Source organism: Phodopus roborovskii, unplaced genomic scaffold (genome assembly GCF_943737965.1).
Source record: "Phodopus roborovskii unplaced genomic scaffold, PHOROB, whole genome shotgun sequence".
Taxonomy (NCBI): Eukaryota; Metazoa; Chordata; class Mammalia; order Rodentia; family Cricetidae; genus Phodopus; species Phodopus roborovskii.
This window is the reverse complement of record NW_026126517.1, coordinates 41,713,523-41,725,530: the sequence shown is the minus strand read 5'-3', so window position 1 is coordinate 41,725,530 and position 12,008 is coordinate 41,713,523. Positions and strand designations below refer to the sequence as shown.

General features: G+C 48.4%; 1 protein-coding gene across 1 annotated transcript; it reads left to right on the top strand.

The window, feature by feature from the left end:
* Positions 1 to 5,673: 5,673 nt before the first annotated feature.
* Positions 5,674 to 7,444, top strand: Kbtbd13 (kelch repeat and BTB domain containing 13). The gene has a single exon (XM_051197023.1). The coding sequence runs from the start codon at positions 5,868 to 5,870 to the stop codon at positions 7,242 to 7,244; it is 1,377 nt and encodes a 458-aa protein (XP_051052980.1). The 5' UTR covers positions 5,674 to 5,867; the 3' UTR covers positions 7,245 to 7,444.
* Positions 7,445 to 12,008: the final 4,564 nt, after the last annotated feature.

Sequence of the window (12,008 nt, the reverse complement as noted above, 5' to 3'; positions counted from 1 at the left end):
GTCACTTGTGTTGAGGTCTGGGTTCCGGCTAAGGTCTGTGGCCCTGCTATACCCATCAGACAAAAAGAACATGGAAACCTGGCCAGCAGGCAGAGAGGGTCCAGGGTGCAAGCAGGGCAGCAGTATCCATCCTAACTAAGAAGAATCCTCTTCCAACAGGATGTGAATTCTGACTTGTCCTAGCTATGGAGGGGAATAACAGTAACTCAGCTGTTATAAAGATTACACGGTACCACAGGGATTTGTTTAGATTACACCCTCAGACCAGACTTGTTTGAACAGCTAATGGATAAGGTTTTCCCCTGAGTCATGGGAGTTGAAAAAGTGGGAGCCTGGTTCCAGCCACATCCCTGGCTGGTTACTGTCCTATGCAGACGTCCCAGATGGCATCTATGGGAAGAAAGCTTGTCTCAGTGCAGGAGTGCTGGAGAGGGGAAGGTGCTCCTGCACAGATCCTACAGATAAAAGAGTTTTGCCACTTCCCATTTTGTGTGAGGTGGGGGGGCTGCTGAAAGTCTTTCTTGGGCTACTGGTCAGTTCACACAAAGCCCCAGCACCACATAAACTCCAGTGATGGACAGTAACATGCCTATAATCTCAGCTGCTCAGAGTTGGAGGCAAGAGGATAATTTTCCACTACAAGTTCAGGAGAACAAGAGGACCCTAGGCTACATCAGACCTTGTCTCAAAAAGAAAAGAAAATAATGAAAGGAAATGGGGCCAGCAAGATGGCTCAGAGGGTAAAGGCACTGGCCACAAATTCATCTGACTTCAATCCCTGGGACCCATAGACTCATGTGATGAAAGGAGACAGCTGACTTCTGCAAGTTGTTCTCTGGCCTCCATCACACACACACACACACACACACACACACACACACACACACCAAACAAATAAAACCTGGCATCAGTTTTTTCACCATTTAAAAATAATTTTTTACATTTATTTATTTGTTGTTTTGTTTATTTATTGAGTATATATGTGGATGTCAAAAGATTACTTGAGGGAGTCAGCTCTCTCCCTCATGTGGGTTCTGGGAATCAAACTCAGGTCATCAGACCTGGCAGCACTGAGCCTTTTTCCCAGGACCAGTCTCCTCACCTTTAAAACTGGGACTAACCAAGAGACCCTGCTTAAAGTTTAAAGTCCCAGGCTTAGGAAGGAAACAGGGTATCTTTCAACCAGTTCTTTTGCCTGGCCTCTGTCCCCTTCCTCTGCTAGCTGCTTGTCTAACATTCTGTCATGCTGACCTGGCCTGGAAAGGCCTTGAACATTTGCCACATGCTGCCAGACCCTATAAGAAGCTACTTTAACCTTCCTGGTATCAGCTCCCCATCATTAAAATTGGGATAATAGTAAAGGTTAGATGTGATAACATGGAAGTATTTCACCTAGAACTTGGCCTACTAGCCCATAAAAGTTCCCTCCATTCTCCACTCAAGAGAGAGGTTGTTATGTTCAGTCAAGTAGCTCATCCTTGCCTAGACCCCTCAATCAAATTGTTATAGAGGACTTCACATACCCAATATGTGGGGGCTGTGTTGCTAGACCCAGCAATAGGCATGCAGTCAGTGCTCAATAGATGTACAAAACAGGTCCCTACTTTGAACAGGAAAGCAATGTAGAACTTGTCTTTTCTGATGCCAAGATACCCATGAGCAATTACACATAAAGCTAAGCTTTTGGGAACTCTATGATGTCACTGCTTCTCCAGGGTCACAACACAACATGCTTTCTAAGGTTGTTCCGTGATGTAGTACAATAACAAAACTGAGTAGAACCTTAGAAGTCAGTTGCAAAGCCCACTTTGCAGGTTTGGAATTGAGGTCCAGAGAGGCTCAGTAGCTTTGGCAAATTGATGATTACACACCATCAAATCCCAGGTAAGGTTCCTGATTCCTAGTGTAGTGTTCATCCTTCTCCCAATTCCAGGAGCTGCAAGGCTCTCCCTGCCCTATGTACTGTCTTCACCATGACTCAAAGAGGCTCTGCCATCAAATCAGGGGGTTGGCAGGGGCTGTTTGCTCCAAGGACAAAGGTTATGTTTCCTCCAATCAAAGCTGTTCTGGGACAGAAACTGGATCTCAGTCAGCTGACTGAAGATTCCAGAAGGTTGGGCTCAGGATTCCACTGAATAGTTGGTGCTGGAGAGATGGCTCAGCAATTAAGAACACCTGTTGCTCTTGCAGAGGCCCCAATTTTGGTTCCCATCACCCACCTGGTGGCTCACAACCATTCCTAACATCAGTCTCAGGGGATCTGACATCTTTCTGACCTCTGTAGGCACCGGGCACTCATGTGGTGCACATGTATGCAGGCAAGAGACACATGCATAAAATTAAATAAATCTTTTAAGAGTTTCTTAATTAAATAGAAAGAGAGAGAGAGAGAGACGCTACTGGGTGCTGGTTGTGTGTCTGCAGACATGAATAGGCTTGGGTCTGAGCTCCTCCAAGGCTCAGAGCCTGATGCCTGCCTTTCTTCCCCAACCCCCATCTCCCTCAGTGTGGGGAGTGCAAAGTGGAGAGGGGGTTTGTTAGAGGTTGGGCAGGGGTCAGGCAGGGCCTGGGAACTCTGTGGGCTGCCCACAGCCAAGACAGTTCCTTGTCCTTTACATTTCCCAGAGGGCCACTCAGGATCTGGGAGGAGGAAACTCCCAGCTGTACACAGCACCAGCTGGGGCCCCAAGGGTGGGATCAAAGGGCAGAGCCTCAGCTCAGATTCAGAACTATGATCTCCACCTTAAGTGGACCCCTCCCCATCATCAAGCTGTGGAAGATGGAAAACAGGGTGTGTGTGCGAACTCCCACCCACTCAAGAGGTCTGGACTTGGGATAAAATGGATTGGAGGATAAACTCCATTCAGTCTGGATGAGTTCTGTGATTTTTGCCTCCTGCTCTTAGGAGAGGCCTGTGATGGTTCTATTTGGCTCTGTCTGGCACCTGCTAGCTGAGGGCAACCTGTCTCCAGACAGCCTGCCTTCTCTAGCCCCACTCCTTTCTGAGGCCAGGCTATGTAGGCGGAGAGATGGAGGAAGGCTAGGTGGGGAGCAGGCTATAGGGCCAGTAGACAGAATTCTGTAAATTCCCACACTGTCATTCATTGCTGAGGAAAAGCCCTCCTCATCTGGAAACCTCCCAGACACACTCTCTGTCTGTCATTAAGGCCTAACAAGGATACAGGCAAAGATCTGACACTACAGTGTCCACTTGTCTCCAAAAAGGGGTTGTCATACCTATTGCTGGAAACATTTTAGGCCCTTCCAGCCAATGTCTGGTCTCAGGGAAGGAGAGATACTGGCAGAGGGCCTGGGATACTACTCATGGGACTTCTGCCCACCCCACCCCCATCTCCTTCCCCTCTTCCTGCCGCAGTCCCTGGGGTAGAGCATCTGAGATATTTCTGGCAGTGCCTTCCAGGTCTCTGGCTTCCCAGACTCACACAAGTGGTCCCCACACTCCAGGCCTGTTTTGATGGGGTGAGTTAGGGAGTGCCTTAAGGGAGGCTCATTTTCTTTTCATCTGAATGGTCTATGTTTGTGTCCTAAAGGGGAGGGGAGGTCTCCTGCCCTCCTCCTCCTTCCTTTTTAGTAAGGGATATCCTCTCAAAGGAAGGCCAAAGCCAAACATCTCTCAAAGGGTATCATATACCATACTATCAAAGTCTGGGCCCCAGTTTCCTTGCCTGTAAAACAGAGTGGTAGGAAAAGGCAATTATTAAACTCCTTTCCATCTGACATTTTGGGACCTAGTATTAAATGGTCAGCTAGGAAGCTGTGCAGAGTTGGAAAAGTGCCACAGACTGGGCTGCAGGAGGCCTGGGGCTGTCTGTCCCACAGTGCAAGACCCTGAGCAGGGCTCTTTCTCACTTTGTACCAGGTCCTCATGGGAATCAGTGAATTTCCTTCCACTGCCTCCCACTTACAGCACAGGAGGCAACAGAGCATCATGGTAAGAGCACATACACTAGGGCCAAACTGGCTGCATTCTGGCCCTACATCTGCCACCTGCTGGTCATGGGCTAAACCTCTGGTACTTTTAGTCTCCTTTATATTACATGGGGCCATTAGTAGCATCTAGTTCAGGGCTGGGGTACAACTCAGTAAGCAGAGTCCTTGCTTAGCATGCACAAAGCTCTGGGTCCAACCCCCAGCACTACATAAACTGGGCATGGTGGCATATGTCTGTATTCCCAGCACATGGGAGATGGAAGTTGGAGGGTCAGAAATTCAGGGTCATCCTTCCTGAACCAGCCTAAAGATATTTCAGACCCTGTCTAGTGAAGAAATCCAGCTCATAGTGTTGCTGTAAAAAGTAAGCGCATATTGTGTATTCAGCAGTCGTACTGGGAGTAGGGCTATATAGTAAGCGTTCGTGAGAGCTGCAAGGATTAGGGGTCAAAGGGTTTATTACGATGCAACTTAAGTGTAGCTTAAATTTAAATTACTATATGAAGAAGACTTTCTCATCCTCAGATATACCATCTTCCCAGTACCTATGCTTTTCTTCACCCAAGGTGAGAGCAGCCATAGAGGGGTCAAACAAGTGAATACCAAACACCAGCTTCCCACTTCCAAGTGAAGGGCGGCTTCTGCCTATAGGGGCTTGCCGGATGCTCCTTTATGTGAAAGAAAATGTGCTCAAAAAGAGACTCAGAAATGCAGAGACCGATAACATTAAGAGTGAGCCCTCGATCCTCTTCCAGAGGATGAGGCTTGAGTCCCAGCACCCACACCCACACCCACACGGTGACTCTGAGCTGTCTGTAATCCCGGTTTTCAGTTCCAATCGATCTGAGGTCCTCTTCTGGCACCCAGGGGCAGTGAATACATGTGATGAACTTAGGTACATGAAGGCAAAAACATGACTGGGGGAATTAATTGGGCTAAGTGCAAGCTTGGGTAGAGGCACATTTTAGAATCCTGGCCTGATGCTCCACCATGGTCTCTTTCTTCAACCTGCCTGCCTCACTCTTTTGTATGTATGCTTGTCCCCAGCTGAATGACCATGGAGAAGTCACATAAAGTTGCTGGACCTCATTCAAAACACCTTATGGAGTTTGTCCCAATGCTGTGAATAGGTGTTTCTAATGAGCCCATTAAAAAAAATGTTTATTTTATACAAACTGGTGTTTTGCTTGCATGTATGTCTGTATGAGGGTGCTGGGTCCCTGAGAACTGAAGTTACAGACAGTTGTGAGTTGCCATGTGGGTGCTGGGAATGTAACCCAGGTTGTCTGGAAGAGCAGTGCTCTTAACCAGTGAGCCATCTCTCCAGCCCATTAGCCCAGTTTTAAAGATGAGGAAATAGAGCTTTGTATACAGCTTGGTATGACACCAGTTAAACAGGATATCTTTACAAGTAAGCCTGGCAGGGCCCAGCATGCGATGGGTACTCAGTATATGGTTTAATGTTTTCACTATTTCTTAAAAAAAAAAAAAAAAAAAAAGTTAACTGAGTCTCTGTGGGGGTGGGATTCATGCCATGGTGTGAATATAAAGGAAAAAGAACAACTTTGTGGAGTCGGTTTTGCCCTTCCAACTTTATATAGGTTCCAGGTTGAACCCAGGACACAATCAGGCTTGTAGGAAAGAACTTTTACCTGCCGGGCTGTTTCACTGGCCCTTGTCACTAGTCTCTTAGCAGAAATGAATGACCACACAGGTGTCCAGATGCCCTCTGGGCCAGGCGGCTATCCAAGCCTGCAGGCCACATCACATGAGCGTCCTATCTTTAGTCAGGAAGGTATTTATATCCCCCAGGGAAAGTTTTTTTTCCTTCCCCGCCTCGGGGTAGCCCCAGAGTCAGTAGCCCCAGGCAAATCTAGGCCCCCCAGCGGCAGCAGCCTCCACCCATCTGACTCATCATGCCCCCAGGTCCCGAGGTCCCGGTGCAGGTGTGGGTGGACGGCCAACTCTTCCAGGCCGAGCAGTCGCTGCTGGTGGAGCACTGCGGCTTCTTCCGTGGGCTTTTCCGCTCTGGCATGCGAGAGGCGCGCGCGGCTGAGGTGCACCTGGGTGCACTGAGCGCAGCGGGCTTCGGTACCGCGTTGCGGGTGCTGCGCGGAGAGCGGCCACCGCTGGCGGCCGACGATGAGCTGCTGCAGGCCGTGGAGTGCGCCGCGTTCCTGCAGGCGCCCGCGCTCACGCGCTTCCTGGAGCACAGCGTCACGTCGGACAACTGCTCGCTGCTGTGCGACGCCGCCGCTGTCTTCGGCCTGCGCGATGTGCTCCACAGCGCTGCGCTCTTCATCCGCGATGGCGCGCGTGAGCTGGTGGCGGAATTGGAACTGCCCGAGGCCCGTGCCTATGTGGAGGCGCTGCGACCTAGCACCTACGTGGCCGTGAGCACGCACACGCCCACACCCGGCTTCCTGGAGGATGCATCGCGCACCATGTGCTACCTGGATGAAGAGGAGGATGCATGGCGCACGCTGGCCGCACTGCCCTTGGAGGCCAGCACGCTGCTGGCAGGCGTGGCTACTCTGGGCAACAAGCTCTACATCGTGGGTGGTGTGTGTGGCGCCAGCAAGGAGGTAGTGGAGCTAGGCTTTTGTTACGATCCGGAAGGTGGTACCTGGTGTGAGTTCCCCAGCCCGCACCAGCCACGCTATGATATGGCACTGGCTGGTTTTGAAGGCCGCCTCTATGCCATTGGTGGTGAATTCCAGAGGATGCCCATGAGCTCCGTGGAGTGCTACGATCCCTCCACAGGCTGCTGGAGCTTCGTGGCAGACTTGCCACAGCCAGCTACAGGGGTTCCCTGTGCCCAAGCACGTGGTCGCCTCTTCGTGTGCCTGTGGAAGCCGGCAGATATCACTGCCGTCGTTGAGTACGTGGTGCAGATGGACAAATGGCTTCCGGTAGCTGAACTGTGTCGTTCACAGAGCTACGGCCACTTTATGGTGGCCCATCGTGACAGTCTCTATGTGGTTCGTAATGGGCCTTCTGATGATTTCCTGCACTGTGCCATCGATTGCCTCAACCTGGTCACGGGTCAGTGGACATCGCTACCTGGCCAGTTTGTCAACAGCAAGGGAGCACTGTTCACGTCTGTGGTGCGTGGGGACACTGTCTATACAGTCAACCGTGTATCCACGTTGGTCTATGCCATTGAAGATGGCACCTGGAGGCTGCTCAGGGAGAAGACTGGGTTTCCACGGCCTGGCTCTTTACAGACGTTTCTCCTGCGGCTGCCTCCTGGCACTACTGGGCCTGTGGCCACCGCATTGCCAGAGTTGTGAGCTCTGAATGACTTCAGAAGACTTGAGAGTCTTCATGAGCCATGACTATGTGAGCCTGGATTAAGGAGCTCTTGGGAACTCCTTTTTTCCCTATTGGGACACTCAGGTCTCTGCTTTCTGGTGGTATGGATATCCAAGGAGCCCTGAGAAACGCAGATGCCTGGGTTCTCAAATCACTTGGGCTCTGCTGAGAACTGGTGGGTCACAGTCTCAGGGAAAAAGGAGGGGTTACTATTTAGACAATCCATGCTTATAGTTGAATAGCCAACAGTTGAGCTATGGCTAGAAGTGGGTTAGGTGATGTTAACCAAACTGCTAATTAGCAAGTACAAAGTGTCAGCACAATGCTGGGCCTAATGTGAGCTGTAGTTGTCAGTTGGGGTACAGAAAGCCTAGAAAACTCGGTCTTAATATAGAAGTATCAGGATGCAAAAAAAAAAAAAAAAAAAAAAAAAGTCTACACATAATTTGCCACCACCATCAAACTGAAAGTAACATGTTGATTAAAAAAATTAAGAGAAAACACACATGCAATAAAAAGAATACTAAAGCAGTCAGCATGGAAAGGGGAAGATAAAGAAAGAATGCAAATTCGGGAAGTAGGCACATATATAAATGGCATAGAGGAGACAGTCTGGAGGAGCTGAGTCAGACCACAGAGTCTGAGCCCTCCAAGAGGAAAGAGGTGCAAGACTGGATCAGACAGGGTCTGTGTAAGCTCCAGCGTTGAAAAAGAGAACAGCTATAGATGGAGGCATTCAGGCAGTGAATGGCTAGACTGACATAAAAACTCAGTTGAGCCTGGAGCAAGACCGCCGGAGGGTGCAAAGCTACTACTGTAGCTTTGGAGACTGGGATGGAAAGAAAGCACAGGTGTAATTCCTTTACCTATCTTTTCTGTTATCAGTATGGGACAGTAGATTGGTCCCTCCTGGCCAGGTTCCTAATCTCTGCTGTGGCTGCTCCCTGGGCCTGTAAATGCCTTTCCTCTTCCTCTTTGTCAGCTGCATTTCCATCTCCTTTCAGCAGGATTGGTTGATCCAGCTCCTGTTTTCCTGACCTGGCTGCTTGCATCACTAATTGGTCTCTATGACATTTTGTGTTTGTGCAGCTATACCTGTATGCAGATGATAAGAGTAGAAGTCCCGTACTGTTAACTGAGCCTGGCAGAATGAAATGTCTTACAACAATCATTGGTTAGGGGTCGCTGCTGCTACGTGTTGTTAAATAACTCCTGTCTTAAAAGCAATACCCAGAGCTAGGTGGTGGTGGTGATACACGATCCCAGAATTTAGGAGACAGAGGCTGGAGGATCTCTTCGTTCTCGGCAAGTCTGGTCTACAGAGCAAGTACCAGATGGCAAGAGCTACTTGGAGAAGCCCTGTCTCAAAAAAACAAAACAAAAAAGGCAATACCCAGGCCCAGCCAGCTTCTGCTACAAATGCCTGCTTCAGCCCTCCGGCATGACCATGTACCCCGCAGACTTCCTTCAGTGGTCCTGTATTGTCTCCATCCTCCAGGACCCAAGCCATACAAAACCCTGGCTTCAGAAATAGAGAACACAGAATTAGCATGATACTTCCTGAAAGAACATAGTACCTGGTGTCGGCCTGTCACTTGCTACCTCTTCTCCCAACCTGTATCCTAAACCTGAAATAGGCTGCCTTCAGGAGTGTGAAATCTCCCAGCCTTTGTAAAAGTCTAGTCCGATGAATCACAACAATAAACCCTGACATTCATATCCTATGAATTTTAGGCAAACAGTTTGTACATTCATTTCTTCACAGTCCATCACCTGTGTTTCTGTCAAAGTACGTACACACACATACACTTTTATCATCAATGACTTATTCAACTCACTAGTGGGGGAACTAGAATGTGAAGCTGGTTGGAAAGATCATCTGAGAGATTTGCATATTGAATTGGCAAAGATGTGTGGGAGTAAGTTTGCTATGTCAGAGATGGTGCTGGTTCATGTCTGGGGGGGGGCAATAAAACCATCATTTTAAAAGTTTTATCCTGGAAAAGAATCTCTGAGTCATCATATATGCACAGGCACAGACTTGTGCACACCCACAGGCTAACATAGGACTTAATGATGTCTGGGGCAGAGCAATAGTAAGTCGCTGAAATAGAAGTACATAGCTCTTTATAATTAAGTTGGTTCACTGTTTAGCCCTGTAAAGACCCAGCATCCTCTTTTGGCTCTAATTCCAGGTGACGAACATTTTCCTTAGCAGCCAGAGCACTGCCTCTCATGTTGTTAGGGTCTGTCAGCTCACGGGCTCTTTCTCAATTCAGTGAACTCTAGGATTGTCTCTGACAGGCCTGCTATACTGGTCTATGCACTTTGACTATTCCCACCCAGAGCAGCACCTTCTTTTAGAGATGTCTTTTATATATAGCAATGAACACAGGATGTTCACACAGTCTTCCCAAAGTTGACTTATTTAAGCATTTGAGAATTTTAAGCAAGAGCTGGGTGTGGTGGCACACACCTTAAATCCCAACACTAGGGAGGCAGAGACAGGTGGATCTCTGAGTTTGAGGCAAAAATGATTTACATAGCAAGTTCCCAGACAGCCAGGACTACATAGAGAAACATGGTCTCAAAAACTTAACCAAAAATTTGTAAGAAAGCTAAGGAGATAGCCCAGTTAGTAAAGTACTTGCTTTGCAGGTGGGAGGACCTGAATTTAATCTTTACAGTCTGTGTTTAAAAACTAAAAATAATAAATTAAAAAAAACAAACCAGCCAGCAACAGAGAAAGGTAATGAAGGAACTGCAGAGGCAGCTCAGTTGGTAAAATGTTGCCTTGGAAGCACAAGGTCTTGAGTTTGATCTACAGCATCCTCCTTAAAAGGCTGGGTGTGGAGGCACAGGCAGGCAATCCCAGCACTGGTGAGGCAGAGATGCTGAAGTCCTCTGAGCTCCCTGGCCAATGAGACCCTTTCTCAGGAAAAAAAAAGTAGATGAATGGCATCTGAGGAATAACAACTATCTTATGGGCAAATGGCACATGCAGGAACACATGCATGCAAGCACACACTCACTGGGGCTGGAGAGATGGCTCAGAGATTAAGAGCACTGGCTGCTCTTCCAGAGGTCCTGAGTTCAATTCCCAGAAACCATATGATGGCTCACAACCATCAGTAATGAGATCTGGTGCCCTCTTCTGGCCTGCAGGGATACATGCAGATAGAACACTGTATATAATAAGTAAATCTTTAAAAAAAAAGACACACACAAACATGCTGGTGGTCTGAGTAAGAGCGGCCCCCCAGAGGCTCGTATATTTGAATGTTTAGTCATCAGGGAGTGGCATTGCTTGAGGAAGATTAGGAAGGCCAGCCTTGTTGGAGTGGGTGTGGCCTCCCTCACTGGAGGGATGTGTTGATTGTGATTAGCTTTGAGCTTTCAAAAACCTAAGCCAAGCCCAGTGGTTCGCTCTCTCTTTCTGCTGTGGATCCAGATGTATAACTCTCACCTGTACAACATGTCTGCCTATGTGCCACTATGCTTCTGATGATAATGAATTAAATCTCTGAAACTGTAAATGCCATGGTCATGGTGCCTCTTCACCACAATAGAACACTGACTAAGATCCACACACACACACACCCCAAAATATGGTCCTCTGTAAGAGGACAACTTAACTGAACTCTCTCTCTCCAGCTGTTTTTCCTCTACAGCATTCAGTATCACCCTCTCTATATTTTCACCTGTTTCTTGTCTTTTTCCCCCTACTCTAACTTGAACTCCACGAGAGTAGGGATCTCCTAACACATGGTGCTAGGGATTGAGCTCCCAGCATGCTAAGCAAGCACCTTACCACTGGGCTATGTTTCCAGATCAAGGGCAGAGACTTTTGTTTGTGTTGTTCACTGATGTATCACTAGTACCAGAACAGTGTCTACAACATAGCAAGGATGTGTACCATCTGTTAGATGAATGAGTAGTGTTTAATGGATGCCTACTGACAGAAAGAACGAATGGATGAGTCAATAGATTAAGAAAAAACCCTGGGAGGGAGGTACATAACAAGCTTCAGACTTCAGAGGGGTAGGGAAAGTTTCTGTTCTGGCCGTGAGGGTTGGGGTGGGGGCAGAGAAGATGTCATGAGGAAAGGTTGACCTGTACACCCTGGGAACAGTCGGATCCGGGAATAGCAGCAGCCACCTTGTCTTCCTTCCAGAGATGGGAAGAGGCTGTGGTTGGAAAAGCTAATCACCCTGTGAAGGATTGCTCCTCTTGGCCGTGGAGTACACACAGCACCAGTCTGTTTATTTTCCTCTAGCCCCGAGCAGCTGCCTCTCTTTTTCATCCTAATTGCTTTGTTCAAGTTGCTGTCACTCCTCAGGAACAGCAGCAAATTAACTGTGCTGGTGTGAGACCCAGCTGTCAGGAAACAAGCTCCCTCCGGGTGTGGGGATCATGGACACAGGACCCCAGTGGAGAGGTCTGGTCACAGCACTGTCCTTTGCAGCCTCGGCTGTCGGGAAGCATGGAAATACGGAGCCTGCTCTCTAGCCTCTCAGCAGCTAAGAAAGGTAACAGGGAAGCTGGGTAAAGTTCAGTCATTAGTGTTTGCATAAGAACCTGAGTTCAATTCCTAGTAATCCCAGCACTTGGAAGGCCGAGGCAAGAGGATCAGGAGTTCAAAACCAGCCTCAGCTACATTGTGTGTTTGAGGCAACCTGGGCTACTAAAAAACAAGCAACAACAAAAGCTGGGCTTGTAATGCAAGTGTTGAGGAGGCAGAG